Here is a 26,554-nt window from a genome sequence, read left to right as displayed (position 1 = left end):
AGCGCCCATTTTGTTCACTAAACACTAAACATCCTGCCGCGTATGTGCAACATTTAACAAATGCATCACTGTTTAAATCACTTGAGAACAAGGCAGGCATGCCGACAGCGAGACCTTGCGGCTTGCGAGGCATGCCTGACAGTGGCTAGGTGAGCAAGTGCCCGTTCCGAGTTCCAAAGTTATCACGTGAACCGAAACAAGCGCTACCTCCACATGCCTCAGCCAATCATAGCTCTAATCACGCATTAGAGCTATGGACCAGAGCTAGCGTAAACAAACATTGAGGACGAAGGTGACATAAGATAAGATAAGAGCACCCCTCACTTCACACGAGTGTGATTTTCTAGTATACAGATTAGCTTAAAAAAGTTCTCCTAACTCTGTGCTCATGGATTCTTCAGGATAATCCATTTGTTTTGATAGATTGTGCAATTACAGACCTTCTCAGCCAATGCCACTCTATGTGCTATAACTCCTGAAAGGTTAACAGCACTTCCAAAGCACTTTACTTGCAGTGATAATGCAGGAGCCCCCTCTGTCCCCATGCAATGTCCCGTATTGCCACACTATTTAATTAGCCCACTTAGGGCCTTCTTTCATTTTAATGCTATGAATATGGACAGCTAGCGGCGGAGCCAAGCAGATAAAGATTCAAATTGTCTCCCAACAATGAGGCCCATATGCTAATGGCCATTCCCCGTTGGCTAGGAGCTCACCCCGGGGAAGTGATACTGTGTGCTTCATGGCCCGAGGGGAAGAGATACATGCACATACATCACGATATACCAAAGCTTTATTTTAACGTCACTTACAGTGTATTCATGGTGGCTCATTGTCATTTATGTTTTTCCTCTGCTGAGCCAGCTAAACCCAGCTAAACGCAAGCTATAGTGCCTGGGTTCCACTGATAAACTTTCCCACAAATGATACAGTGTGACATTTCACATCTGATGAAAAGACCAGACTTGCAAGGGACACATTAATAATAAGCACTGTCTCTCTCCCCACGGCTCCACTGTTCCAAAAGACAATAGTGAGACACAGATTCCACTGCTCGTGTGGCACAGAATACTCAGCACAGATTTTGAGCGGTAGTCTGCACACGTATCAATCAATGACACCCTGATTGGATGTAATCTCGCCCTCCCCCTTTCCATTTCTCCTCTGCTCCTTTCACAGGTTATTGCAGACAGTGCAGACGCTAGCACTGTGCCAGGAGTACACCGGGAGTATGGCCCTCCTGCTTGGATCCCACCCAGTACCAGGTGTTATACTGATAATTGGCCCGGTATGTGGATTTTTGTTTCTCACTTGGCTGAACTGCTAGTCTCACAGTCACAGTTGGAGACGTGGTCAGAGTAGCTAACAGCTAGAACCAGGAAATATCATGTTATCACCCTCAGGAGGGGGGTGCGACCTCAATTAGCTTTCTGTCTGCACTAGAAAACAAAAAAACATAAAAAAGTAGTTGCACCTGTGAGGGAGCGCAAATTATGTTTTGATGGGGTGTGAACAGGATTCTTCCATTTTGGCCACACCAAATGAACATACCTTAATTAATGGGTATGGGCCTGTCACAATAATGTTCCAAAGATGGCTGGGGAAGACTTCAGTTGACAGCCAGTTATTGGCTGAGCCTGAGTGGGGGAAAGGGAGCACTCGCTTTGCTTCACATGATAATTCCGTCCACCATGGCTTGCCAAATCAAACCTATCGACGCTCAACGTTTGGCGGGTGCACTCGCTCGCTCTCGGCATGCCTGTTTTGTTGAGTTAACAAAATCAAGCTGTCTTCTCCAGCCATCATTGGAAAAAATATATCTATACTGTACTTAACCAGGCTCAACCTGGCATTGAAAAAACTGGGACAACAACTAAATTAACAAATCAATACATACTCCTTCCAATGGTGTGGTTCGGACAGGCTTTCTAAACTATATCGTTTAGAAAGTCAGGACATCTGGAGGTGCACAAGTTCTGAGAAAACCCTCTGAGACCGATTTGTAGTTGTATCACCTTCCTAAGAAAAGTTCGGACATCGGAAAGGAGTATGTATTGCGCGTAAGTATAAAACAGGGCTTAATTAAGTGGTTAAGATACAAACGGATACAGTATAGATGTCCAGTCTGGCAGGCTTTAGGTAGAGTTTATATTTAGCGCCGAGAACAGACAGAATGAATTCCAGCCTACTCCCTCCCTCCCTCCCTCCCTCCGTCTCTCTCTCACACACACACACACACACACACACACACACACACACACACACACACACACACACACACACACACACACACACACACACACACACACACACACACACACACACACACACACACACACACACACACACACACACACACTCTCTCTCCCTCTCTCTCTGTGGCTAGCCCATGGACCAGTGTGGCTGAGGCAGAGAGAAGGGCGCTGTGTGTCCTGCCGACCCACCCTGCTAATGAGAGGGTGATGCAGAGCGGTGGCTGCTCCTAATTACTACCAAGCAGCTGCAAACACATGGGGGCCAGAGAAGGGACCCGGCCACGCCGCCAGGCCTGGGGGAGCGACGAGCCCGCGTAGCACAGAGAGGACACAGGCGGCCTGTTTCGCCCCTCGGTTTTCGACTCCCACGCTACGCTCCCTCCCCACCCCTCACCACTGCACCGTTGCAGACCAACGCTCCTGCTGCCTCATCAAGTTCTGCTGGCTGAAATTGCAGGGTGGCAGGAGAATCATGTCTGTAAATATGGCTACACTGACAAAGAAATGTCACGGTCCCTCTGTTTATCTAGCTGGGGTGTTTGGGAGGTTTGTCTGTTTAGATTCATGCACTCGTTGACAGCTGCTGAGCTCTGGTACAATACCAAGACAGGAGGGGGAAATGTAAATATGGAACCCTGCACCACAGGTACAGCGTGGACTCTTTTCCAAATAGACACCAAATAGAGATACTGTAGCATCTCAATAACGAAACCAACTGATTTTAAGCTTGCTGTAGCTGGCTCAATATATCGTATTTGAATTACATCAGAGTCTGTCCAAAACTTTACAGAACTGGAAATTATTCTCTGCCAGTACATTTACTCAAGTTGAGTATAATTTTTACTTACTTTTACTTTATTGGAGTACGGTATGTATATTTTCTATACTTTACACTTCTATCTTACTTTGTAGATTTTAGATTATTATTACAAAACGCCCATTAACCAATTAAGCTCTATTTTATACTCACAACAGTCACATCACCACATGTTGTGAACTGAACTGCTATTTTTTTAAAGTACAGTTTTTCATAATATTTGTATATCCATCATTTAAAATGATCTATTGTCCTGCCTTTAATTATTACTAGGAAGTGCATGGTGTTTGGCCATGTCTAATCTGAAAGGCCTTCCATATCACCGTAAATGGTGTATTTCTTAAAAAACAAATATGTTATATGTTATATGAATCACATTTTGCAAGGCAGCACACCTCCAAAATAACTTTCACATTTTCCCATATAGTGTCACAATCATAAAAAGTTTAACTGTCTGTCATACGAACTCTATCAAACCCCGGCCATGGCCACCCCCATCCACCGCTTCCTTTTATCCTGACGGCTGCACCCTGGATATACAACCCAGCCTGATGGAGATCTGCGATCCAAGGAGCACACTTTTTTAGTTGATCGTGTACCATCTTGTTTTCAGAATACAGTACTTTGTAAAGCAGTTCATATGCATATATATAATTTCCTAATAAAAATAAACCTGATTTTCAATTTCAGTTCACTAAACCTGCTCATCTAATTTTACAATATTGTATTTCTGATCGGTTCTTACTGTCTATGTACGTCTTTAGTAAAACACAGTAATAATATTATGCAGTAGAAGAAGTAGAAAAAGTAATGAATAATAATTACAAAATAAAAACAAAACATTTACACTAATTTTACTCACAGAAAAAAAAAGTTAAGGTCAAAAGTTGACCACAAATCTAAAAGGTTGAACATTAAGCCTTGTTTTGACCAGTAGGAGTACTTTAGCTGAAACATGTGTGGATGTGTGCATCTGTACGTGACTGTGCGTGCGTGCGTGCGTGAGTGCATGAGTGGGTGCGTGCGTGAGTGCCTTCCATGACACACACTGACCTGTCTGTTCCTCTCATCCATGATCCTGGTAATCTGTATCTTCTTCCGCCCCATGGCTGCGTCCCGTTCGTCTCTCTGACACCTCGACAATATCAGAAAAACAACCGAGCTGCTCTTCTCTTCACTCTCCTAGCACATCGTACTTCACTTCTCTTCTCTCGCCGTCTCTCTCTCTCTCTTGCACGCGCACACACTCTTCGCTCTTCACTTAACCACAGCACAATCTGCAAGGAGAGAGAGACAGAGAGTGAGACAGAGAGAGAGACAGAGAGAGAGTTAACATAACACTCAGTGATGTCTCCTCAGGCACATCAAAGCGTTGGAGGGCTCTGTGTTCCGTTCTCAAGCACATCCAGAGAGGCTGAGAGCCACATGATGTCTCCTTATCTTACCAGCTGCACTTCCACTGCAGCTGGAATCAATGGGAAGAGAGGGCTTCACACCCACAGGACCTGCAGGAACTCTGCACAATCCAGGAGCTTGTGTTATACAAGGTCTCGTTGTGTTAAGTTTCGATTTGGACCCTTGCGGTTCCATTTTCCTCTCTTTACCCTTTTTTTTCACCCTCTCTGGGTGAAATGCAGTGAGTGCTGACGTATTGGTTAGTTATTTAGAGGCCAATGCTGTTCCTTTTTATGTAATTCTTAAACCTTGAAGTTCAAGGTTTAAGGTGGTCTATATTGGTACATATTGTACTTGACAGTAGATGTCAGTAGGTTATGCGCATGCATAAAGTGAGTGGCAAATCGAGTGGCAAAGTGAGTTTAGCGTTGTTTATTGTTTGGATGTATGGGCTGTCAAGGCCAGAAAGTAGGTGTTGTTCCCGCATGACTTCCGGTGATGATTTCACACGCATACCCTCTATTGTCCTAGCACTTAAGGTTCATTTTGGTTCCCCTTGTATAATAAGGCCATGGTTTCACCATTTGGAAATTGGAGTAAAGCCTGTGGCCCGCCAAGCCCACAGAGTGGGAACGTGAGAGACAGAGCTTCTTTCCCTTTATAACTGACCCACCCTGATGTCAGCTTTCCCCTCTTAGGATGATTAAGAGAGCACCCCGGTCTGAGGTTGACAGTGGTTGAAATCCCCCCTGTGCCGGAGGAGAGGCAAGGGTACATTTCCCACGTGGGTCCACCGGTACAACCTCATGGCCGAGCTGGTCCCCCTGGAGACGTGGCTAGCTCTTGCCCTGTCCCCTTACTTCTCCACAGGAAGAGCTATAGCCCCCTCCCAGGAGCAGCATCCATCACTGACACCCGGACACGTAGCAAATAGAAAACGTCTAAACCACTGCATTTCCCCTATGAGTATATAAACGCAGAGAGGTTAACGACTCGGCAGCCACTGCTGCAAGCCCTTCGGATACAGTCAGCAGTTATGGAGCCGAGTGGAGCCGGCCGAGGGCCGAATTGGCAGCTAAACTGAAAATGACCAGTTCCAGTGGCACGACACACCGTCATTATGGGTATGAGATGGACTGGCATTATGGTGTCTGGCCGTCTGAACCGGGGCTCCACTGTAGGCAAACTGAGACTGAGATCACCTAGCTAACTACCCACTCAATGGATATCTTGGCTAAGAAAGTAACCACATGAACCCCCGCAAAGAATTTCCCTAAAACCACATCACAACACGACTATATAGGGGAGTAGCCAGGCCTTCTCGTTCACCATTTCCAAGTAATACTGACACTGTGTCTACACTATGTGTAAATGTGTGTTTATTCATGTGTGGGTGTGTGTATGCGTGTCAAGTGAGTGTCTGTCTTGTCCGCCTATCTGTGTGGAGACAAAAATAGGGGAAAATCACTTCTAATCAATTTGAAAAACTTAGATTTGATTAAAGTTGATGACTTTTAAAGTAACTTATAAAGTAATAAAACAAACTTCAATATATGAAGTTTTTTTTTAATGAAAGGAACAAGCAAAAAAGTTAAGTTAAAAATACACACATGGACTGAACTTTATTCCCATTTACGTCCTATTCAAAAACTTTCAAAAGCAGATCGCTTGAACATTAGCCTATAATAATGGCATGCCCAAAATGGGGACACCCGTCAGATAGTGGTTACAAATCAGGACACATCGGCTGTACACTGTAATTGCTGACACTGCTGTTGTCAATAAATCAAATATTGGCCGATATATCGGCCACACAGATATATCAGTCACGCTAGCAGTGGTGGTTGTGGAAAGTCAGTAAGTACATTTACTTAAGTACAATTCTGAGTATTTCCAATTTACTTCTACTACACTACATCTCGGATCCAAATATTGTACTTTTACTCCACTACAATTATTTGAAAACTTTAGTTACTAGTTACAGTACTTTGTAGATTTGGGTTATTATTACAAAACATACAATAACCGATTAATTTTGTCCATTTGAAAATAGCAGATCTAAAAGCTCACAATGGGTCGTGATGCGACACACTGTGAGATTGTGGATCGGCAATTTTCAAAAGATTTGTATATATTTGAATATTTGAAATGAGACATTCTGCATGAAGAGTACTTTCTACTTTTGGTACTTTAAGTACATTTTCATACCAATACTTTTACTCAAGTAAATTTTGCAGTATTGATACTTTTACAAAATGTGAGTACTTTTTCCACCACTGTCGGCCACACAGACATATCAGTCAGGCGCTAGTTGGTTCTAGCTGTCAAGGTGGTCTTCGGCATTGGTTCTGCAATGCAGGTATTTTTTTTCAAATCTCCAAAATGTTTCCATCCAGTTTTAGCAACTACATTGGATTTAGATGTCACCAGACGAGACGTATCGGTAGGCAGAGATCTCCGATCGCCTGGCTCTGCGAGAATAACACATACTGTACAACCACACACGCCTACATTGTTTCTATGCAGAGGAAGAGCTGTCACTGTGTGGTTCAAGTCTCGAGGTGTAATACACTGTGTCATGACATTTCTCTTGCACAAATATGAAATGACAAGCCGAGAGGGCTCTGAGAGACTCCAGGTGTGGGTGTGCCCCCACGTCTACACACTCACACATAACATGCAACCTACTGGCCAAGCTCAAGAAAAGTTTGCCCAAAGCTACATCCCATTTATTGAGTTGGAAGGAAATGGAGGATTTGAAAGATTAGTCTGACTGTCAGCATGCAATACATACCATACAATACATGCCTGGGTTCTCATGGCTGTTTGTAAGTGCATCATGCCATAAAAGATCAAATGCACAGTACACATTTACCCCCCTCGAGAACTGAAAATTCAGCAAAACATCAAGTTTTAACTAAACAGACATGCACCTCATGTGCACACTATACTGTATGTTTGCACCCCTGCCCACACAGAGAAGACAGAAGAGCTATGTTTATGAATGAGGACAACGCCTGTATTACAGTAAGTCCTACAGGAGTGTCTGTTGCGAGATCATTGTAGATAGAGTGTAGATAAAATAGAATAAAGAGCCCCATTTAGAATTAGCCATTTGATGGTGTTGCGTGCCAACAGTATCAGATCGACAAGCTCACACCGTGCTGCATCTGTTATGTTTGGTGTGCGACACCTGTGTGTGTGCACGCTTGCGTGCGCGTGTGCGAGCGTGCGCGCGTGCGTGCGTGAGAGAGAGTGGGAGAGAGTGAGAGAAAGACAGACAGCATCAAAGTCAGAGACAGACAGACATGCAGAGCAGACTATCACTTATGTCATGGTGGATTACTTAGGAAAATAGATCCTAAGAGCATGACCAGCCAAGCCAACAAGAGATCTGACAATCCATCTACAAAGCCATCACTACCCAATGAAATCCTCAGTGTACATTTAACTCTGAGACGGGTCACTTTGGGTTATTTTTTTTCCACTGTTTTACTGTGTATTATGGCAAACAGGTAATGTTTTTGTGTGAAAATCCTTTTTAGTGAAAAACAGAAACACTGGCTGATTCACACTGGAAACTTAGCATTATGTTATACTTTAGCTATTGAAGAATAGCAAATCTACAAGCTCATATCCGCTACGAGCTTGATCCGCTATTTTTTGTTTCCGTGAAAATGTTGCCCAAATCTTTCATAGCGAACGTTTGTAACTCAAATCTTTGCTTCTTGAGGGTCCATATTATTTTCATATTGGGGTCGCGGCCAAATTACATATAAGTTTGGGGTTCCTTCGCATTAAATAGTTTGAGCACCACTGATACAGAAACATAGGTTTTACAGAAAACTGTCATGAATTAGAAGATTTTTTTTAGAATTTTGACCTCAGGTCTTAATAGATTAAATAAAATAAGTCAAACTGGCATTGTGGCATACAGTCAAAATGTAATACTTTGAAAAACAAACAAACAAAAACCCTTTTCCATCATGAAACAATACTGCCAGCCTTGTGGCCTGTAGTCTAGACTAGAGCATTGGTTCCTAAATGGTGTGCGGCACGCTGGCATGCCATGAGACAAGTCCAAGTTTGGCTTTGACATTTTGTGACAACCACACTTAGTGTGCAATAATTTCCCAATACAGAGGCAAATTCTAAGAATATATATATCTTAACCACTTTTAACCTGGTGTCCCTATTTTGGGATTGTATGTAGGCCGCTAGCATTTCAGATTACATTTTTAGATTTCAATTATTCTTATTGGGATGTTATTTAGGCCTATGTTATTATCTTTTTTTACAAATGTACATTAACAAATATTAAAGATTTCAGTGTCACGAATCAATGCAATGTGTTATGAGCTAGTAATAGATCTGTTATTTTCACTATGACTACAGGTGTGCTTTGAGATTTGTACTTGGTCTTTGGTGTGCCTTGAACACAAAATGTTTGAAAATAACTGGCCACTACATGCCAAACTTGGCAAACTGGTCAGTTGCAAAAATGTCAGTATGTTCACTTTTCCCAGCTTTAGTTGTGCTTGTTGCAGAGGTGTGAAGAATGTGTCCAACAGCAGTAAACACTTTCTCAGAAGGAACACTGGCACATTAGTGACGGCTTCTTCAAGTCACTCGTGAGGATATTTCACGCTGTGTCGCTCATGTGAGGACATTCATAAATATCATGTGATGAAATAATAGTTACGACAATTCTTCATCACAATAAAAGACACAATCTTGTATCCTCCAGTCCCTAGATGGAATTATTGTTCCAGCCGCACTCAACTTTTTGTTTGTACAAAAGAGGATATTGTATACTAGCAGTTCACTTCTGTATATCTATCTTAAAAGGGGGGGGGGGAATATAAAAATAAATCTATGAATAGTATACCTGGGTGGGAGAGAAACATAAATAAATAAAATAAATCCATGAATAGTATACCTGGTCCAATTTGTATTTGATATAAACCAGTCCAGCACTTCTGAAAGGTGCTTACACAACATTTGCACCAGCGGGATCAATGTATAAAGAGCACTGTATAAAGAGCACTGTATACAGTATGTCTCTCCAGGAACAAGCCCATCGGCCTGACATGAAAATCAATATGATACGTACCACAGAATGAACAAGTGAAACCAAGCCCTGGCTCAGGACCCCTCTGTTAAAACATACATACATGTGAAGCTTATTAAATGTTAAAAACTGTTGCATCCCGCGAAGAGGAACTATAGCATTGTGAGTGGTATTCTAGGCTGGCCAGAGCCATGGTGGTGGTACATTTAGTACATTTACTTAAGTACTGTACTTAAAGATTAATTCCCCCCCCCCCCCCCCCCCCAGTTTTCCATGTGTTTATGAGGTGACAGTACTTCATTAGACCCCATGGTGTGGTTGTTGTGTGCAATGATGTATTAAGGGTTTCTTCCTGGAGGCTGAAACCTTGACAGTCAAACATGCACAACACAAGAAACAGTGATATAGTGACATCACAATACCATCCCCTCCCCTAACTCCTCCCCCTTTATCATACAAAACAGCCGTGGGTGTGGCTTGGATCACCACCCATCACCACCCACTAGGCAAACCAGGCATACTTAATGAACTGGTGGGCGTGTCCACATAAAAACAACATTTTAACAAATACTGTACACTTTTTAGAAAATATCTTCCTCCTAATATAATAATAATACCTGAAGACATGTTTTAGGGTGGGAAAAAAACACTCCATCTTTAAGTACAATTTTGAGTTATTTTATTTGTACTTTTCAATATTATGTTATTTGTACAGTTTCCAGTACTTTTACTTCTACTCCACTGCATCTCAGAGGCAAATATTGTACTTTTACTCCACTACATTTATGTAAAAACTTGAGTTACTTTGTAGATTTTTATTATTATTACAAAACACACATTAACCACTTCAGCCCAAGAAGAAATCCCCTTGGCCTTGGAAAATCTTGCGCTTTTCAGATTCAGGCCAGTGCTGCTGGTCCAGCTGTAGTTGTCCTAACAGACACCAGGTTACAAACTTCCCGATAGAAGAGTAGAGGGACCACCTCCAACCACTGCAGATGTGGTAGTTATACTATACTATACCGTTGGGTTAAATTATGTTCTTATTCATTAAAGATAGTGTGCCGTGATTTTTTTCCACCCCAAAACATGATCATCAGGTACTATGATTATACTAGGAGGACATTTTTTTCAAAGAAATGCACATAAAGTGTTAAAAAAGTATGTTTTATGTGCCCACACCCACCAGTTCATTAAGTATACCTGGTTTTGACCTTAGCACCACCCACCTGAACTTAAGCCTCGCCTACAGCTGTTGTTGTATGATAATAGGGGAGGAGTTAGGGTTATGATGACACTAGAGTTGTATTTCGATTGAGACTTTTGTTTGACTCAAAGGCTTTCAGCTTTCAGGAAGAAAACAAAAATACACAGGGAGGGAAGACATCTTTGAATATTATAACCACAACTGGGGGTCTATTAAGAGTAATGTTTTGTTAACTCCATAGACACATACAGGGTTGTTAGGGTTGTGAGCATACGTGTGGAGCGTCAACAGTCTTCCTATAGCAGAGAGGCGGGGGAGGAGGATGTGCCAGGTTCAGTAATTACACTGGGAGTTGAGCATGTTTTATTGAGTGTGAAAGGGCCGACCCCATCACCAAGCCTCACAGCCTCCCTATCCAGTACCCAGAGCTCTGTATCTCCGGGGAAGAGGGGAGACAGACAGAGCCTGTACCCAGCCTCATGCTCTCTCTCTGGGCCAGTCTCACACCACAGCTAGAGAGAGGGGACAGTGGTGGTAAAAGTACTCACATTTGTTACTTATTACTGTAAGTAAAAATATCACTAGTCCAATGTGTAAATACTCCGTCACAACTCACAAGTAAATGGCTGGAATGGAATTACACAATATTGGTATAAAAATGTAGGCTACTTATAAAAGTAGAAAGTACTCATTATGCCAAATGTCCCATTTCACAAGTTTTCAAATCTAAAAAATGTATACAAAATCTTTTGAAAATTGCAGATCTACAAGCTCACAATGCGTCGCGATGCATGATGACCCCTGGGGAGACTCTGGTCAATTAAATATATATAGGGTTAAAGTGGTTAAAATTCACAAATCAGCTGTCAAGTCTTGAGATTCCCACAGCAGTTTCAAAATATTTCTTACATAGCCTAATTAAAAAGCAATTCTTGCTTTAAAGGAAACCCTGGTCGTTTGCTGGGTGCCTGCGGTTTGCGCCTGCCATCTCTCTGACGTTGATGGACATAGGCTATTGAGATGACTTCAAATCAAATCAATATCACAATTTATAAAACGAATGAAGGATTTTTGAGGGGTGCTAACCCCTCCTATGCACATCTTTGTAGGTGTGAAATTTGAGCACGGAATGTGTTTGTAGGACGGAATGTGATGATTTCATTAGCTGATGTATGATGATAAGAGCGCCGCTCACTTCACACGAGTATGATTCCCCCCCCCTTTTTAACATTGAAAATCTATAAAGTTGTAGACTGGCTATTTTGACACGCTACAATTTTGTACTACAAAATATAACACAGGGTTAATCAGTGGTTAATCAGACTAATCGATTTATAACACATCTATTACATCATTCGATTTTTTCGGTTCGTTTTTTTGGGGAGGAATCTAAAAAAGATTATAACCTTATACAAGAGCCAGAATAAGCAGGTTATTGGTTCGAAATGTCAGTTCCAATATATTAATAACACTTGCTCAGCCGTTTTGCCTTTCATCTCTCCGACGTTGATGGACGGCATCCAAACTCCGGAGCATAGCCGCGACAGTTAGTAGCTTCCTGTGTAAGGTAGTAGTATCCTAACCACGACCACGAGGCAGTGGGCAGAGACAGCACTCAACTTCCTGCCTCTCCACTTCCTGTTATTCGGGACACTTCTTAACATTGCCCGCTGCGGGGGAGTCGGGGAAGGGAAGGGGAGGGAGGTGGGTCGGGTGGGCTGGGTTGGGAAGGCAGAACAGGAGGGGCCGCCTTGGGGACACCCTTCCTCTCTGATCCTTCCCCTTATTACCTTCCTGACTGTGGGCCGGAGACTAAACAACAACAGGAGCCTATCTCCTGTGGCTTCTCTACGTGTGCTTATTATGTTTACTGGAAGGATCATTACACAGGCTGGCCGATGTATGCGCGCTGCACTCAGTCCCACTCTCTATTCAATTACCAGGCAAAGGCCTTTCCTTGTTATGGTCAGAGCTGATAATGACTTCAACCCCCCCCCCCCCCCCCCCCCCCGCGCAATGCCCTGCCTGGACCCCCTTCGATTACATAAGGATGAATCACTGCTCTGATCACGAGTAAATGTACATAAAAAAATGAAAACATCACGCTGATGAAAACAGATTGAAGGCTTGACAAGATGTGGCAATTGTACAGTCTGCGGAGCATTGATGTCGGGGTGGCAGGGTGGTGGGGGGGGGGGGGCATGGGTTCTCTGAAATAACCCATGATAACGTTTAATATGAAAGCGTTAACACACACTCGGCTCCAAACAGCTTCCGGCAGACTGTGGACATGAAAGTAAAGCCAAGCCTAAAATCCACACAGTTCTACTGATTTATTTCAGCATGAGCCTTAGCGTAAGTGCTATAGGAAATGAACATCAGACTCTTTGTTCTTGCTTTCATCGAGGGGTTGTGCTGTACCTGCGAAAGGGGCTGCTGGCCTGAGGGGGTAGAGTGGAGGCGAGCCAGGCCTCTCATGCGCTCCTCGCTCCTTTTGTGTGGAGGTCTCTTATCTCCCTCTCCAGCAGTGAAAGGCAGGATTGTGGCCCCAGCAGCATCGCTAGTGTTAATGTCTCCTGATGCTAATCTGACACATGGCTGATCCCCAAACAACCACTGTCTGCCTTCCTATTTACACCCTGCTCCCCTTTTCTGTCTGTCTTTCTTTCTTTCTCCCTCTTTCTTTCCCCGTCTTTATTTTATTCGTTCATACCTTTTCTTTCTCAGCCCATCATTCCCTCACCTCAGTTTCCAAGGCAACTAATGAGATATAATTAATAAGATCTATCACAGGGGTGTGTGAAGAAAAAGTGAGAAAGAGGCTTTGAGAAAGCGAGGGAGCTGGTGGGGTGGCGTGTGCGAAACATGGTCCACACTATAGCACACACACTGCCTATTTAAAACATTGCTTAGGGGGACATTATCTTTTCAGACAATGACTCGCAGTACATTTAAAAGAGCAGCTTAAATCATTTTCACATGAATATGATGAGGGTGTGGCGTTGAGCATGTTTTCATTTCCACAAAAGAGGACCCTTCGGGCCAAACTGAGATGGGAACATTCAGTCGACGATCGAGATCCGTGAATGTGAAACAAATTGCCAGTAGATTCAAAGCCAGTTAGGAACAAATCTGAGGGACGTTCTTGCTTTATCTTATTAACCACTTTCCTACGTTGGGCATAGATAGACTAACTTGTTACTAAAATGTAATTTAAAAATAAAATAGCAAATCCCGACACGTTGTGAGCTTGTAGATCAGCTATTTTGGAATCAACATTCTTCCCGACATTAAATATGAAATATTGAACCTTCAATAAAATCAAGATGCATTGTTTGAGATAACAGACAGGTGGCCCATGCAGTTGAGACAGTCACACAGCCGTTGACAGCGAGAAGCGGCTACAGCTGAAAATGGCACCCGGGCAAAGGCAACGAGTGGTTAATCTGCCCTGATGACTGCTAGCACACGTCAACTCTCCACTGACCCAGCTGTAATCCCCACAATGGATCTATGCAAGTTCAAACAATCCTCTGTGCTGGTAGCACCTACAGTATAGGCTAGGGCTGGGGCTGGGTCTTGTAGACAGGGACCTGGAGACAGAAAGCTACTTAGCACCTCTGAAATGACATGCAGAAGGAAAGAAAGAAAGGAAGAAAGAAAGAAAGAAAGAAAGAAAGAAAGAAAGAAAGAAAGAAAGAAAGAAAGAAAGAAAGAAAGAAAGAAAGAGAAAGAGAAAAAGAGAGAAAGAAACACAGGATGAAGTGTGACTCTCGCCTTATCTCACTCAGAAAGTGTTACGGCGTGGCAAGTATTACGACCACAGGGCTAAATGGGACGACATCGCTCTCCAGATAAACACATGTACAGAAGTGGGAACAACAGCAATAAGTGGGGAGGGGGGGGGGGGGGGGGGGTAGGGGGAGGATGGGGTAAAAAGAAGCAGTTAACCAAAGGACATCAGATGCTGACAGCGTTAGCAGACAGACACCCTCCATCTCACTCTCACAGCGCTGTCAGGGGATGCGAGGACTCTGCAAGGTGACTTTGACGAAATGCCTTGGGGTTCCGTGAGAAAATGCCATTGACATTACATTAATATCATGTCTCTCTTTTCTAACTGACTTAGCACCACAGAGGCCTGGTTACTGGGGGGCAATGCTAAAAAATAAAAAGGGGCAGCAGACGTTTTGTGTCGGTTTCAAGGAGCGGGGAGATGGGATCTGAGGTTTGCACCACAGCAGACAGCAGCCATAGGTGATAGTGCCATAGTGGCACCAAACAGGGCCCCCGGAAAACAACACAGATAAAACCAATTCTTTACTTCTACAGGCAAGAGACATTTATACAGTAGAGCAAGGTCAATGGTAAAGTCCAACCTTTGGGTCTGGACTCCGACTCAGTGTGTGTGTGTATGTGTATGTGTATGTGTATGTGTGTGTGTGTGTGTGTGTGTGTGTGTGTGTGTGTGTGTGTGTGTGTGTGTGTGTGTGTGTCTGTGTGTGTGCGCGCACATGCACGTATCCGCCTGCGTCTCTTCGCGTTTGCATAAATGCCTGTCTATGAAAGGCAGGCAAATACAAAAAAGAGCAAGAGAGTCGTGGAGAGAAAAGAACATGAAAGTGTGTTAACCACACAGAGCGATGTAAGGGAAACAGTACTAAAACCTTGGGACGGAGGAAGCACCCGGCTCCCATCCTATCCCACCTCTGTGGTAGCGTGTGTGCGGTGCCGGCGTTGTAACATAATTACTGCTGGGACACTTCTATTCCCAATGATCCATTTGCGTCAGTCAGGTTTTCGAGCCCAGCCAATGAATGGATTCTCAGTTTCTCAAGGATAAAGAGATGACCCTCTCCTAACAGTTATATCCATTTCATGTGGAGAAGCCACTCTCCTTCTCAAGGTAAATCCCTTGATGCGTATTTGAGTGAAACTTTTATGAACAAAGAAAATGACGGTAACTTCCTTGATACAAGGGTAGGGTGATGAATTATGTCTCATTAAAAATGAATGCGCTGGACAACTGAGAAATCCTAGATCCTAGTGTACAGCTGCTAAAAGACGTCTTTAACATCTCCATGATTTTCTCATTCAGTGTTACTAAGAAACGAAACACACATGGTTTGTGTAATGTATTGTGGAGTAGGATAATTGTTGCTCTACCATCGCCACCGCGCTTGAACCCATTATTGACTCTAAATAAATCGCCTCTAATCAACTTAAGTATGCCATGATATAACACTGAAATACACTTGACAGACAAGTGGTCACTGACTCACTTCAAATTAACACCACTGGTTTAACAAACTATGTCTCTGAGCAAAAGTCTCCCTCCATCATGAACATTCTTCATGACAGTATGTCATTTCCACAAGTCAATTTCTTGACATGGGGACAACGTCTGGAATTCAACATTCTTCACGGATGAGCACTTGTGTCACACAGGTTTTGGATCCAAAGTCTTGTTGATGTGGTTAGGATGTGACTACCTACACGTTATTAAAAAGGTGAAATCGTTTACAGTTTATTTATTTTTATTTCAGATACATCGGTGACATTGGTGATCATCTTTTTATATCAAAGCTATCGCTATGACAGATACGCACAAATACCAGCATGTACGTGGCAGTGTGCCTGATTCTACACAGTAAAATTGTAACACTCCCGAAAATTGGCAGTGGTCTGATGGCGGTGGTATGTGTCAATTTACATCGGTTGTCCATCAACAGACGGACTTCTCACCGGGGAAAGATAATAACGTCGACACAGTGGGGAGTAACAGTCCCCCCCCCCCCCTCTCACCCTCACCCGCCTCCCTCCAGGCACCCTGCGAGCCGAGTTAAGTGCCATGGCAGCCGTTTGATGTTACACGGACTGCAACTCCGAAATGGTAAACAGCGGAGATGAATCGAGATCTTCCTCCTGGGGGAATCCGCTGTGTAAGGATATTAGGGACGTTATGCATTAATGCGTCTCTGCCACTGTGCGTTTACCCACTCTCAACCCCCTTCTCTGAAAAAAGAAAACCCAAAACAAAACAAACAAAACAAAAAAAACAACAACACAAGATCTCCAGATTAAACATTCAGATTCATACTTGGCTGTCTCACCCTGAGATACTTTGTTTGATCATCTGCGCTCAGACTTAACAAAATAAACAGCAGGCTAAGGAGAGAATACATTTTGTGATACACAGAATCGGTACGCATATTATTGTCTAAGGCTGCTGTAGCTCTGTGCCTTCGGCAGAGAATGGCCGTTTCCTTTTAGCGGGTTGGAGGGAAAAAAAAGTTTTTAGAAAAGGCTTAGGATAAATATTTGATTTTCTCTTCCCATTTTATCTTCCACCCGATTCCGCTGTTCCAGTGTTCCATTACATAAAAGGTTTATGCAATCCAAGCAGCATGGACAGCCATGACTCACAGCAACAGTGAAAGCATAGATTCGATTTTCAGTGTTTTCTTTTTTTTTACTTTCTTGTGGGTTATAAAATTAGTCTATCAACAACAATTCCACTTCGGCTCCAATAGAAGATCTGAAGCTATCGCTTTTGAGTTATATGATAGCTACACACTGTTAACATGTTTTACATGGTTCAAGAGGATGGATGAACATATATATACACTACAGTGTATGTGTGAAGTATGCTCAAATACTCGGAAGGCTATAAATAAATAAACAAGTAAATAAAGCGAAAGACTTACTCATCCATTCCTAAAAATAATGTATCCTGCATGCCCAATGAGACAGGAAGCGGTTGAAACATGCACACAAGCGCCGTGGCAGGGTGGTCGTAAACGCCCCCTCATCCGTTACTTTAGCACCGAGCCAAAGTTCAGACAAGGTTTTCATTCTGAATTATGGATGTGATACCTCAAAATAAATATCTCCTTTTTTTTTTTGCTCGACCTGTTCCAACAGAATAATGTAAGTATCAACAGAGCCATAATGTCCCTGAAAGCCGCGTGACTGCACATTAAGTTTCAAATAAAGATCATAACAATTTCTCTGCCAGTGTTACTGGTACCTTTTAGACAAATAGCTTCCAACCAAAATGTAACGTCTTCCATTCTTTCTCTCTTATCGATATTATGGCCTTTTTCCACTAGGCAAATTAGCATGAGGGGTATTTTCAACAGCAGCGGTCCGCATCCAGTTTCCCCCAAATTTAGGTGATGTCTGCAAGCCCTGAGAATCGTGTCACATGAGCACTGTTACGCAAACACACCCAAGGTCCAATTGACCGAAATTCACTCGGCAGCCATTTTGCTCTTGTGTGCCCTCTTAACGCTCCGGGCAGCGGTTGGGACAGAGACAGAGGGGAGAGAGAGAGAGGGGAACAAAAAAAGAAATGGAGAGCAACACAAAGCGTGACGCTGAGTACAGTACAGTCAGGTGGCAGCTCACCACCACTGGCCCCGTTTCTATGTTTTCACCTGGATCTGCAAACCCACCGAATGACACACAATTGGAACGGGCACTGATGGGAGAGAGGGAGAGAGGACAGAGGGTGACTGGTACTACAGTACACACCTCCTCGTCCTCACACAATGATACAGAGTGCTGGGCAGTGCATGAGGCTGCACAAGAAAATTAATGTAACTGATTGTGTACAAATCAATGTAACTAATGGGTCCATTTAGTTGCATTTGTATACGCTCTCAAGAGTTACACAAAACAGGTAAATTAGCACTAAAAGGGATTGAAATAAAGATTAAATAATTCAAAACCTTGTATGTCATCTACCACCCGTTTTTCTTCTCTTTTTCAATACAAAATAGAACATTCTCCATGGACTGCCATCAGGGAGGGTGATTTTACTATGAGCGTGTTGTTTTCCCGGGTAGCACGCAGCAGCCAGAACTGCTGCTGAGGCCCATTGATGATGATGTCATGGCTTGTAAAAATGATATATCCCTGAACCCGGTGACACGCTGTCAAATGGCAGAGGTCAGGAAGACAACTCCAAGATACTATCGGGATCCTGTCCCCACTGTACAGTACTGTACAGTACATCCAGTACTGCAACTCTGAGAACTGAGGGAAACAAAAAAGATCACACAGACCCTGCAGCTTTTACAACCCTACACACCACAAATCATGCTTTCATAAATTACCACACGTGTTAACCAAGCTCTAGTTCAAGAGGGGAAATAAAATACATAAGACAAAGCGCTGTTCGTTCGCATAGTAGAAATCAAGGGCCTTTCCTTGCAACAGTGAGAGGACGCAACTTTGAACCATATGCTCTGAGCCCCAAGGAGGACTTACTGTATAGCAGTGTCCAGGGCAGAGGAGGGGGCTGTCAGGGTCACTTCCCTTCCTTCGTTCATAATGCTAGTGTGTGTTCTCTGCAAGATAATGGGAAGAATCACATCCCCCCCAGCTGTCCAGGTTCAGAGGGCTTCTCTAGACAGACAGAAAAACAAGGATATAGCCACAGCCAGGCCCCCTTCCTGCAGCCCACAGGGCCAGTTGCAGCTGCAGGAGACCCAACTCTTCCCACCATCGGCTACTGGGCTTACTAAACAGACCTGCCATTGGGACTGTGACCCCACGGGTCCCGCAGCTGCATTCACAACACCAGCCACTGATAAACACAAGCCACATAAGTTATATTTCACACCATGCATGCTTTTAGTCAGATAACTGCAACTTCAGATATACAGTAGTTTAATTTCATTTCAATGGGAATCGTTGTCTTCGTTAACAGAGCCTTTTGTTCCAATGCTCCATCCTAGTGACCCCACCTCCTATTTGACTGTGCAGGGCCCTCATAAGACTTTGAAGAAAGTTTTCGAAGCACATTATTCAGCTGTTAAGTTTGTTTGCATAAAATACTAAACACTTTTATGCCTCTGTGCACACATAGAGCCAGAGAAGTGAATCCTCCAGCGAGACATGCTGTTTAAGATGTACAGTACTGCATCAGGAATTCAATACAGTGGGGTATATTAGCAATCACATGAGATCTTTTGATCTAGTAAATTAGATTATAATATATTCCTTTGATTTATGTTTTTTCAAAGTCTCATTAAAATTCAGTCAAATGCAACTCAGCAAAGAGATATCTTCTTTAACTTCCAAGCCACAATTGAACTATCAATTCCAAACTATGCAGGATCCTACTTTAATAATGTACTGTAGCATTGCCAGCTCTTCTTTCACCTCCATGCTGGTACATTAAGTCGTTTGCTGGCCTGTTGACAAATTTACTTGTCCGTTGATATAAATAATGACTAGCAAACAACAGCTCGCCAAACCACAACACAGAGTTTTTTTGGGGGGTGGGGGGGGGGGGGGGGGGGGGGGGGGCGGTAGGCTGCCCGTCGTACGAGTGTGGCTCAGTTTTGAGATGAGGCACAGTGTGATGCTGTGGTTTTGCTGGCACAGAACATCACCAAAGGAAAGGAAAGGGGCATGTTACAAATGACTTGACATCTCACAGCTATTATACCTTTACTCCACCACATGCATCCACAGTATGCCCTCACAAACCACACCTGCTAAACATTAAACAATTGCCAGCATCCACAGGAAGCAACATATAATGTGCCTTGCTAAGTATTTGACATAATAGAAAGACTAAACCTACAACAACAGTAAAACAATGTGTTGTCGTGCTGTGCAAATTCAGTGTCAACCACTTAATTTATGTCAACCAATTGTATATGCATTTCATACTTTGTCGTTAGGATTGTGTCGTGCAAAATTATCTGCTACTTTCACTATTTTTAAAATGCTTATTTACTTATTTACTTCTTTGCCTAAAATGACGTGCCCAAAACAGTGACACCAGGTTGAAAATGGTTAACTGGGGCACTGTTGGGCACTGACCGGGTGAGGGCCAACATGGACGTGAAGCAAGGGGCGGAGGGGGGCAGGTGGGGAGGCAGGGGAGGGGGGGGGGGGGGGGGGGTTGTCGAGAGAGACGAGGATCATAGTGGTGAAAGAGGATTAACGAGAGATTTAGGCTGGAGGATCTTACTGCCGATTTTCCTGTGTGGCCCTGGGCTGAGGGGGGTAAGGAGACTTCCGTTCAGTCCCCTCCTCGGCATGGGTGAGGCGGGGGGACGACGACACAGGAAGAGACGGTGCAGCGCTAAGCCGCTCTGTCCTGCTCAGCAGCACGTGTGCTGAGTGGGCCAAACGGGGTGGCTTACTACCAGCGGTCTCAGTCAAGGGCAGGACAGTTGAAAGGTCACAGCTAGCTGTCTCACTAGACAAACAGAGCCTTAGCCGGTCATATATTCACTCGCCTAGCTTGTGCCATGGCGATAATAAGGGGTCTCTGAGGTGGTGTCGTTATTGATATCTAATGAAGACCGTTGTTGATGCTCGACAGAGCTTCCGGTTGTGTCGATTGAGTTGTTACTTACAGTGTTATCTATGATTTCGTGATTATTATATTATATTTATTATAATTAGTTGTAATTATAATAAAATATTAAGAACACCTTAACATAAAGACAAGTAATAAGAGTAAAAGTTGACCCTCTATCAATTAACTTGTTGATATCTGAAGATTACATAAGTAAGTACCATTCAGCAAGTTCATGTGGTCTGATGTGGGACCAGCCCTGGACATTAATCCCCCCAGACCAATGGTTTTAAAGTCATCATCACAGCACATTAAGGGGCTGCCTAATAGAGAAGAGACTGTAGGGCCTTACAACCCGGCTGACCGTTTGATTTGGCACAGTCCTGATGTTTGCAGGCTAAAAACTGAGGATGTTTTGTGTGTGTGATTGGGGCTTAAAAGATGACAAATATTTTGATATAAATTTGAAATGATGATTTTGCGTGTTTGCTGAACGTGTCACTCATATCCTAAGGTGAGACATTTAGCATTAAAAAATACATTTGATGTGGTCCCCTGGAAAGGCAGGGCGCCAATAGAAGTTCAGTTCTTTTGGGACCGATTATTGGGGACGAAACAAGAGGGATGAAAAATATCAAATGAATTATCGGTATGCTATTTCTAGAAATAAAAAAAGAAAAGAAAAGGGACGAGTAACAGTACTTTCCCTTTAGTCTACAGGGGGCTCAATTTAACTGGTCTAAAGAATTATCTGCTGGGCTCAAGATTCTGCATCCAGGCTCCAGGTCTCACAGGAGAATGCTGGAATCTCCAGATTGATGATGGGGCTCCAATAAACGATGAATCATGTTGCTTAGAGAGGTCTTTGTCACCAGAGAGAACGTTGAATGGACAACAAACACAGTAATATGTTGTAGTTTCATCCAAGCCAGTTATCTCAGAGAATGATCTAGTACACCACTGTGACCATGGTGAGGGTAATAAATTAGTTGAACTAACTTAACTTCCATTACTTAAGTAACTCATTTAGTTACTTAAATAATGAACATTTACAAAATGAATGTTTTCTTAATGAAAAGCAAGAATGTGCCGTAGTCTTGTAAACGTGCATTTCTTTCTTTGTTATTCATAAATTTGTTTCCCACCAAGTCTAAAGTACTGAAATTACCTTTTTTTGTTTTGTCCTGTCTTACAATAAACAAAGGTGCATTTGATATTAATTCTACTCTAGACTAGAGCAATGCTGTGTTTGCCACAAGCCACGTGCAGCTGACAGCAGCTCAATTCCCCCAGTGTACAGTATATTCATCTAACTCAATGATAACAGCTATTTTCCTGTACAGCTGCCAGTTCAATGCAACTACAAACAGGCAGTAAAAATGAAAGCAAACAGTCACAAAGAACAGACTCAAACTCATGGCAGAGAAAGATAGACACACACAACTACAATGTGTTCTTGAAACTGCATTCAGTATAGTACGGTCAAATAAGAGGAAAAATGTTGACTTACCAATAATTGAAAGTGCAATATCCTCTTCAATGGACCAAGAATATTCCAGTCTCTCTTGCTTTCTCAACGTTTTCCTCTCTTTCAGCTTTCTGACGTTCTGTCTTCCTCGGGAAAGTGTCCTGGGAGTGGAGGAAGAGTGGAGGGGGGGGGAAGTGTTTCACTCAGTGATTCAGAGGCATGGTGTAAACGCCAGCATTCTCTTTCTGACAACCGGCGTTAATTGCAGATCTGACTCGCCCACACACACTCCACATTTTCTCCTGGAAGGAGAAGTTGAGACCAGGCTGTGAGATTTGGAGTGTGGTGAGAGAGATGCTGCAGTCGCCACCTTTCCTTCGCCACCTTTCAACTCAGAACTTGACCCACATACTAAAACGATGCACTGACACGCATCTAGTGTACTTAGGCGTGCTGTGCACACCAAGCATGCCTAATAACAACACTACTCAATATAACAAAGATTTAAAGTCATCTGATCATATAGGTAGCATCTTGCTAATCTATCATACAGTGTATTATCCTCAGCCACTGCAGACTATTCTTATTAAATATAATATTGTCGATTTGAATGCATTTTACAAAACTCTTTTTGCAAAATGAGTTTGAGTTAACTTTCTTTTCTGAAATGGAACAATTTTCAAAAATCCAAATGAATCTTCATTAAAGCTGGATAAACCGTAGCCTACGCATAGAAAACAAAGCGATGGCTTTGTCTGTATGCTCACTGACAGACATCGCTGATTGTGATACATTGAAACGATAGATAGTGAAAATTGTTGAAATGACATTCTTTCCATCACCACTCAGTGTGGCACTTATCCACACACATTAGACATAAGAGGTCACGTGATGTGGACCATGAGCAACAAGGCCCATTACTGGTGCAGCCCGGGGCAGCGTGCAAGCTAATGACTGCAGATTGGAGGGTGCTTTGTTGCTTTACTTCAGAAATCACCAGCAGCCTATTGGGATGGCTGTGTAACTGCCATTGGAACAGTGGTAAGCTGTAACAGACACCTAATATGTACTGTATGCCTTCATAACACAGTGAAGACACCTGCCCCTGAAAAGAATTGTCAGTATGCAAGGAGCTGATCTGATCACCTATATTACCCCCACCTGATCTGTGGGGTATATACTGTGGACAGGAGCAGGGATGTACATATCTAAATATGTTTTACTAAATTCATCAATAACAAGACGATAATATAAGTTTTGTGGATATCATACATATATATATATATATATATATATATATATATATACATACATACATACACTCAGTATATTGATTTTTCTTTTATAAATAGTTGATAATAGCTGAAATAACAGATTTACATGTTCATATCGCGATGTATTATGACCCGTTGAGCTTGTATAACGGTTATTTTAACTATATTTTTTAACTTTATTTAGTATTAAGTATAGGGCTTAAATTATTAAAACACAGAAAAGCCAAAACTCACAATATTAAAGTATTCAACATCTCAGACGATATCTATTATCTAGTATCATATCACGATAACGATATGTTGATATAGGCTATTGTCCTGCCAGTAGGCAGGAGTAGAATTATTGTTTTTGACTATATCCAAGTCAAGTTGCCATAATATCAACCCTCATACTTACAGTAAATGCAGAGTGTAGGTAAATCAAACCACCGAAATAATGGACTAACTGTACATAATTATTTTTATTTAACAATTATAATCAATTTACAATTGCAGCGAGCACACAAATAGCCTATAACATTTTAAGAAATTGTTACATTTCCAAAATGCTGAATTTATACCAGTGACACTGATACTTGTGAAGAAAAACAATATTGTAGAAAGATGTCTGGAGTATTGCCAATGGCTTTATTCTTCTTTCTCAGTTCGAATTACAAGAGCAGTACTTGTAATAATACTGTAGTTGCAACTTACAGTATGTTCAATGTGAGGAGAATAATTTGAGAAGGTCAGGTTTCTCCAATAGAGGCAAGGAACCACGACCCAGCAAAGACCCAGTCATGTGACTGCCATTTAATCCATTTCATATTGGAATAATTTGATATCTAATTATTGTTTAAAATTAAAATGCAGATCCTCAAAATGGATAGGCCTACATTACATAATAACTAATCTGTAAAGTCCAAGATTATGTATTAGCAAATAATGACAATATGCATATGTCTGTCTACAATATACGGCATGATGTACTATATTTGGAACAACACTTTTGTTTACAGTGCATATCTGGATTTTCTCTCATCATTTTCTTGAACAACAATTTAACTATTGGTAATGATTGATAATGACCATTTTACCTGCTCCATTCAGACATAAAGTGTAGACATGTAGGCTACAGTATACAGTACATCATCTTACTTCATGAAAAGCAAAGTGACTTGTACTGCTTTCATGCAACTTGGCCCATGAAGTAAAAAATATTTTGCATTGAGTAAGTATGATAAAATGTCTTCAGAAACAGGATTAAAAATGACATGAATGGCTTAAGTGAGCGAAAAACAAGTTTTAGGACAATCTGCACTTAGCTGACCAGCACCATCTAGATTTCAACATCAATAATGCCAACCACTTAAACTAAAACATAAATACTTATAGGGGGGGGGGGGGATAAAAAAACTAGTTCTCCTCGGGGGTTACAAAGGTCGGTTAATGTGCAGTTAAAATGTCAACTGACTATTTAGTTTACAGTAAACTCGCCGCATTATATAGTGTTAGGCTGCTGAGGTGTAAATTGTAGCCTGGTGTGATGGTTATAAACAAACCAACTACTGTTTTTTGCCACAACAGTAAGCATACTGTACATGACATAGTAAGATTGACCACACACACACACACACACACACACACACACACACACGCGCGCGCGCGCACCATATTAGCTTTATGGTGGTATAGACTATCATCGTTTTCGAATCACCCCGGCGTACTGTCTGTTTATGATGAAACCTTTAAAAGTTTATCGCATAAACTGACAAGACAGTCCAGTTTTTCGCGGACCCTTAACGAGCTGCAACTCACTGCCAACGGACGAACACGCGTGTATGGCGTTGCACTGATAACTCATCATAACTGCTACAGTTAAATAATATTTAGAAACATATATATCCTCGCGTTCTAATGTCCTCGCGTTCCCCAAATCCACTCTAGGTCTCCCTCTTGCGCCGTCCCTGCCCAGCACTTATTACTACAGTAGTATACTGTCTGCCACACTCTGCAACATTGTTGCTATTTTCGTTACTCACCTTTACTCCCAAGTCAGTCGCTGGATATAGATACCCTGCTGCTATATCGGTGGCTCCAGTGGATAAACGTAATTTCAGTCACATTTACACACTGACTGCTATTTTAGGGAGCTGACAAACTCAAAAGAGCCAGTCTGCCTCTTGTCAGCGCGAGACTGAAACTCCTCCCCTCGACTGACGAATAGCCTAACAGGAAAGAAAATCAACGGTCTCTCTCTCTCTCTCTCTCTCTAAAACACCAGAAAAGTGGTCAAACTGCCAACATATTTGTGAATGACTGTTAACATTTTAATTGATTTTAAACGGCTCAACCAGTGTCATCCACTCCAGCACGTCATCATCATACGTGAACTTGACTGCCCTCTGCACACACTATTATCATTATCCCGGTTTAAAGACAAATGTATGTTATAACTTAAAAAACTACATCAAATATCGTGATAAAATGACACAGCCTACTTAACTTGGAGAAACTGTCACTGTCAGATGACAATTTTATGACAAAATAGAAGAGGTGTGCTGTGCACACACACACACACACACACACACACACACACACACACACACACACACACACACACACACACACACACACACACACACACACACACACACACACTGACTATTTGTGGTGAAGTGATAGTGATAGGATATTGGCACAGGGAATGCAATCCAGTCTAAACTTGTGTATGATTCTTTCTGACTACTTTACTTTCCTAAAT

At 42.5% G+C, this 26,554-nt stretch overlaps 1 protein-coding gene across 4 annotated transcripts in view; it reads right to left on the bottom strand.

The window, feature by feature from the left end:
* The window catches only part of mef2aa (myocyte enhancer factor 2aa), a 76,981-nt gene extending 50,993 nt beyond the window's left edge, over positions 1-25,988 (bottom strand). For all 4 annotated transcript variants that reach the window (XM_083763930.1, XM_083763932.1, XM_083763929.1 and 1 more), the window contains exons 1-3: positions 25,833-25,988; positions 22,580-22,698; positions 4,126-4,349 (exon numbers count right to left, since the gene is read on the bottom strand). In XM_083763930.1, coding sequence (XP_083620056.1) covers positions 4,126-4,179 — 54 coding nt within the window. In that variant the 5' untranslated portion in view covers positions 4,180-4,349; positions 22,580-22,698; positions 25,833-25,988. The remainder of the gene's footprint in view (positions 1-4,125; positions 4,350-22,579; positions 22,699-25,832) is intronic.
* Positions 25,989-26,554: the final 566 nt, after the last annotated feature.

Source organism: Protomyctophum parallelum (assembly GCF_964188405.1).
Source record: "Protomyctophum parallelum genome assembly, chromosome: 4".
In the NCBI taxonomy this organism is placed as follows: Eukaryota; Metazoa; Chordata; class Actinopteri; order Myctophiformes; family Myctophidae; genus Protomyctophum; species Protomyctophum parallelum.
Note: the sequence above shows the minus strand (reverse complement) of the source record. Positions and strands in the feature narration are given on the sequence as shown.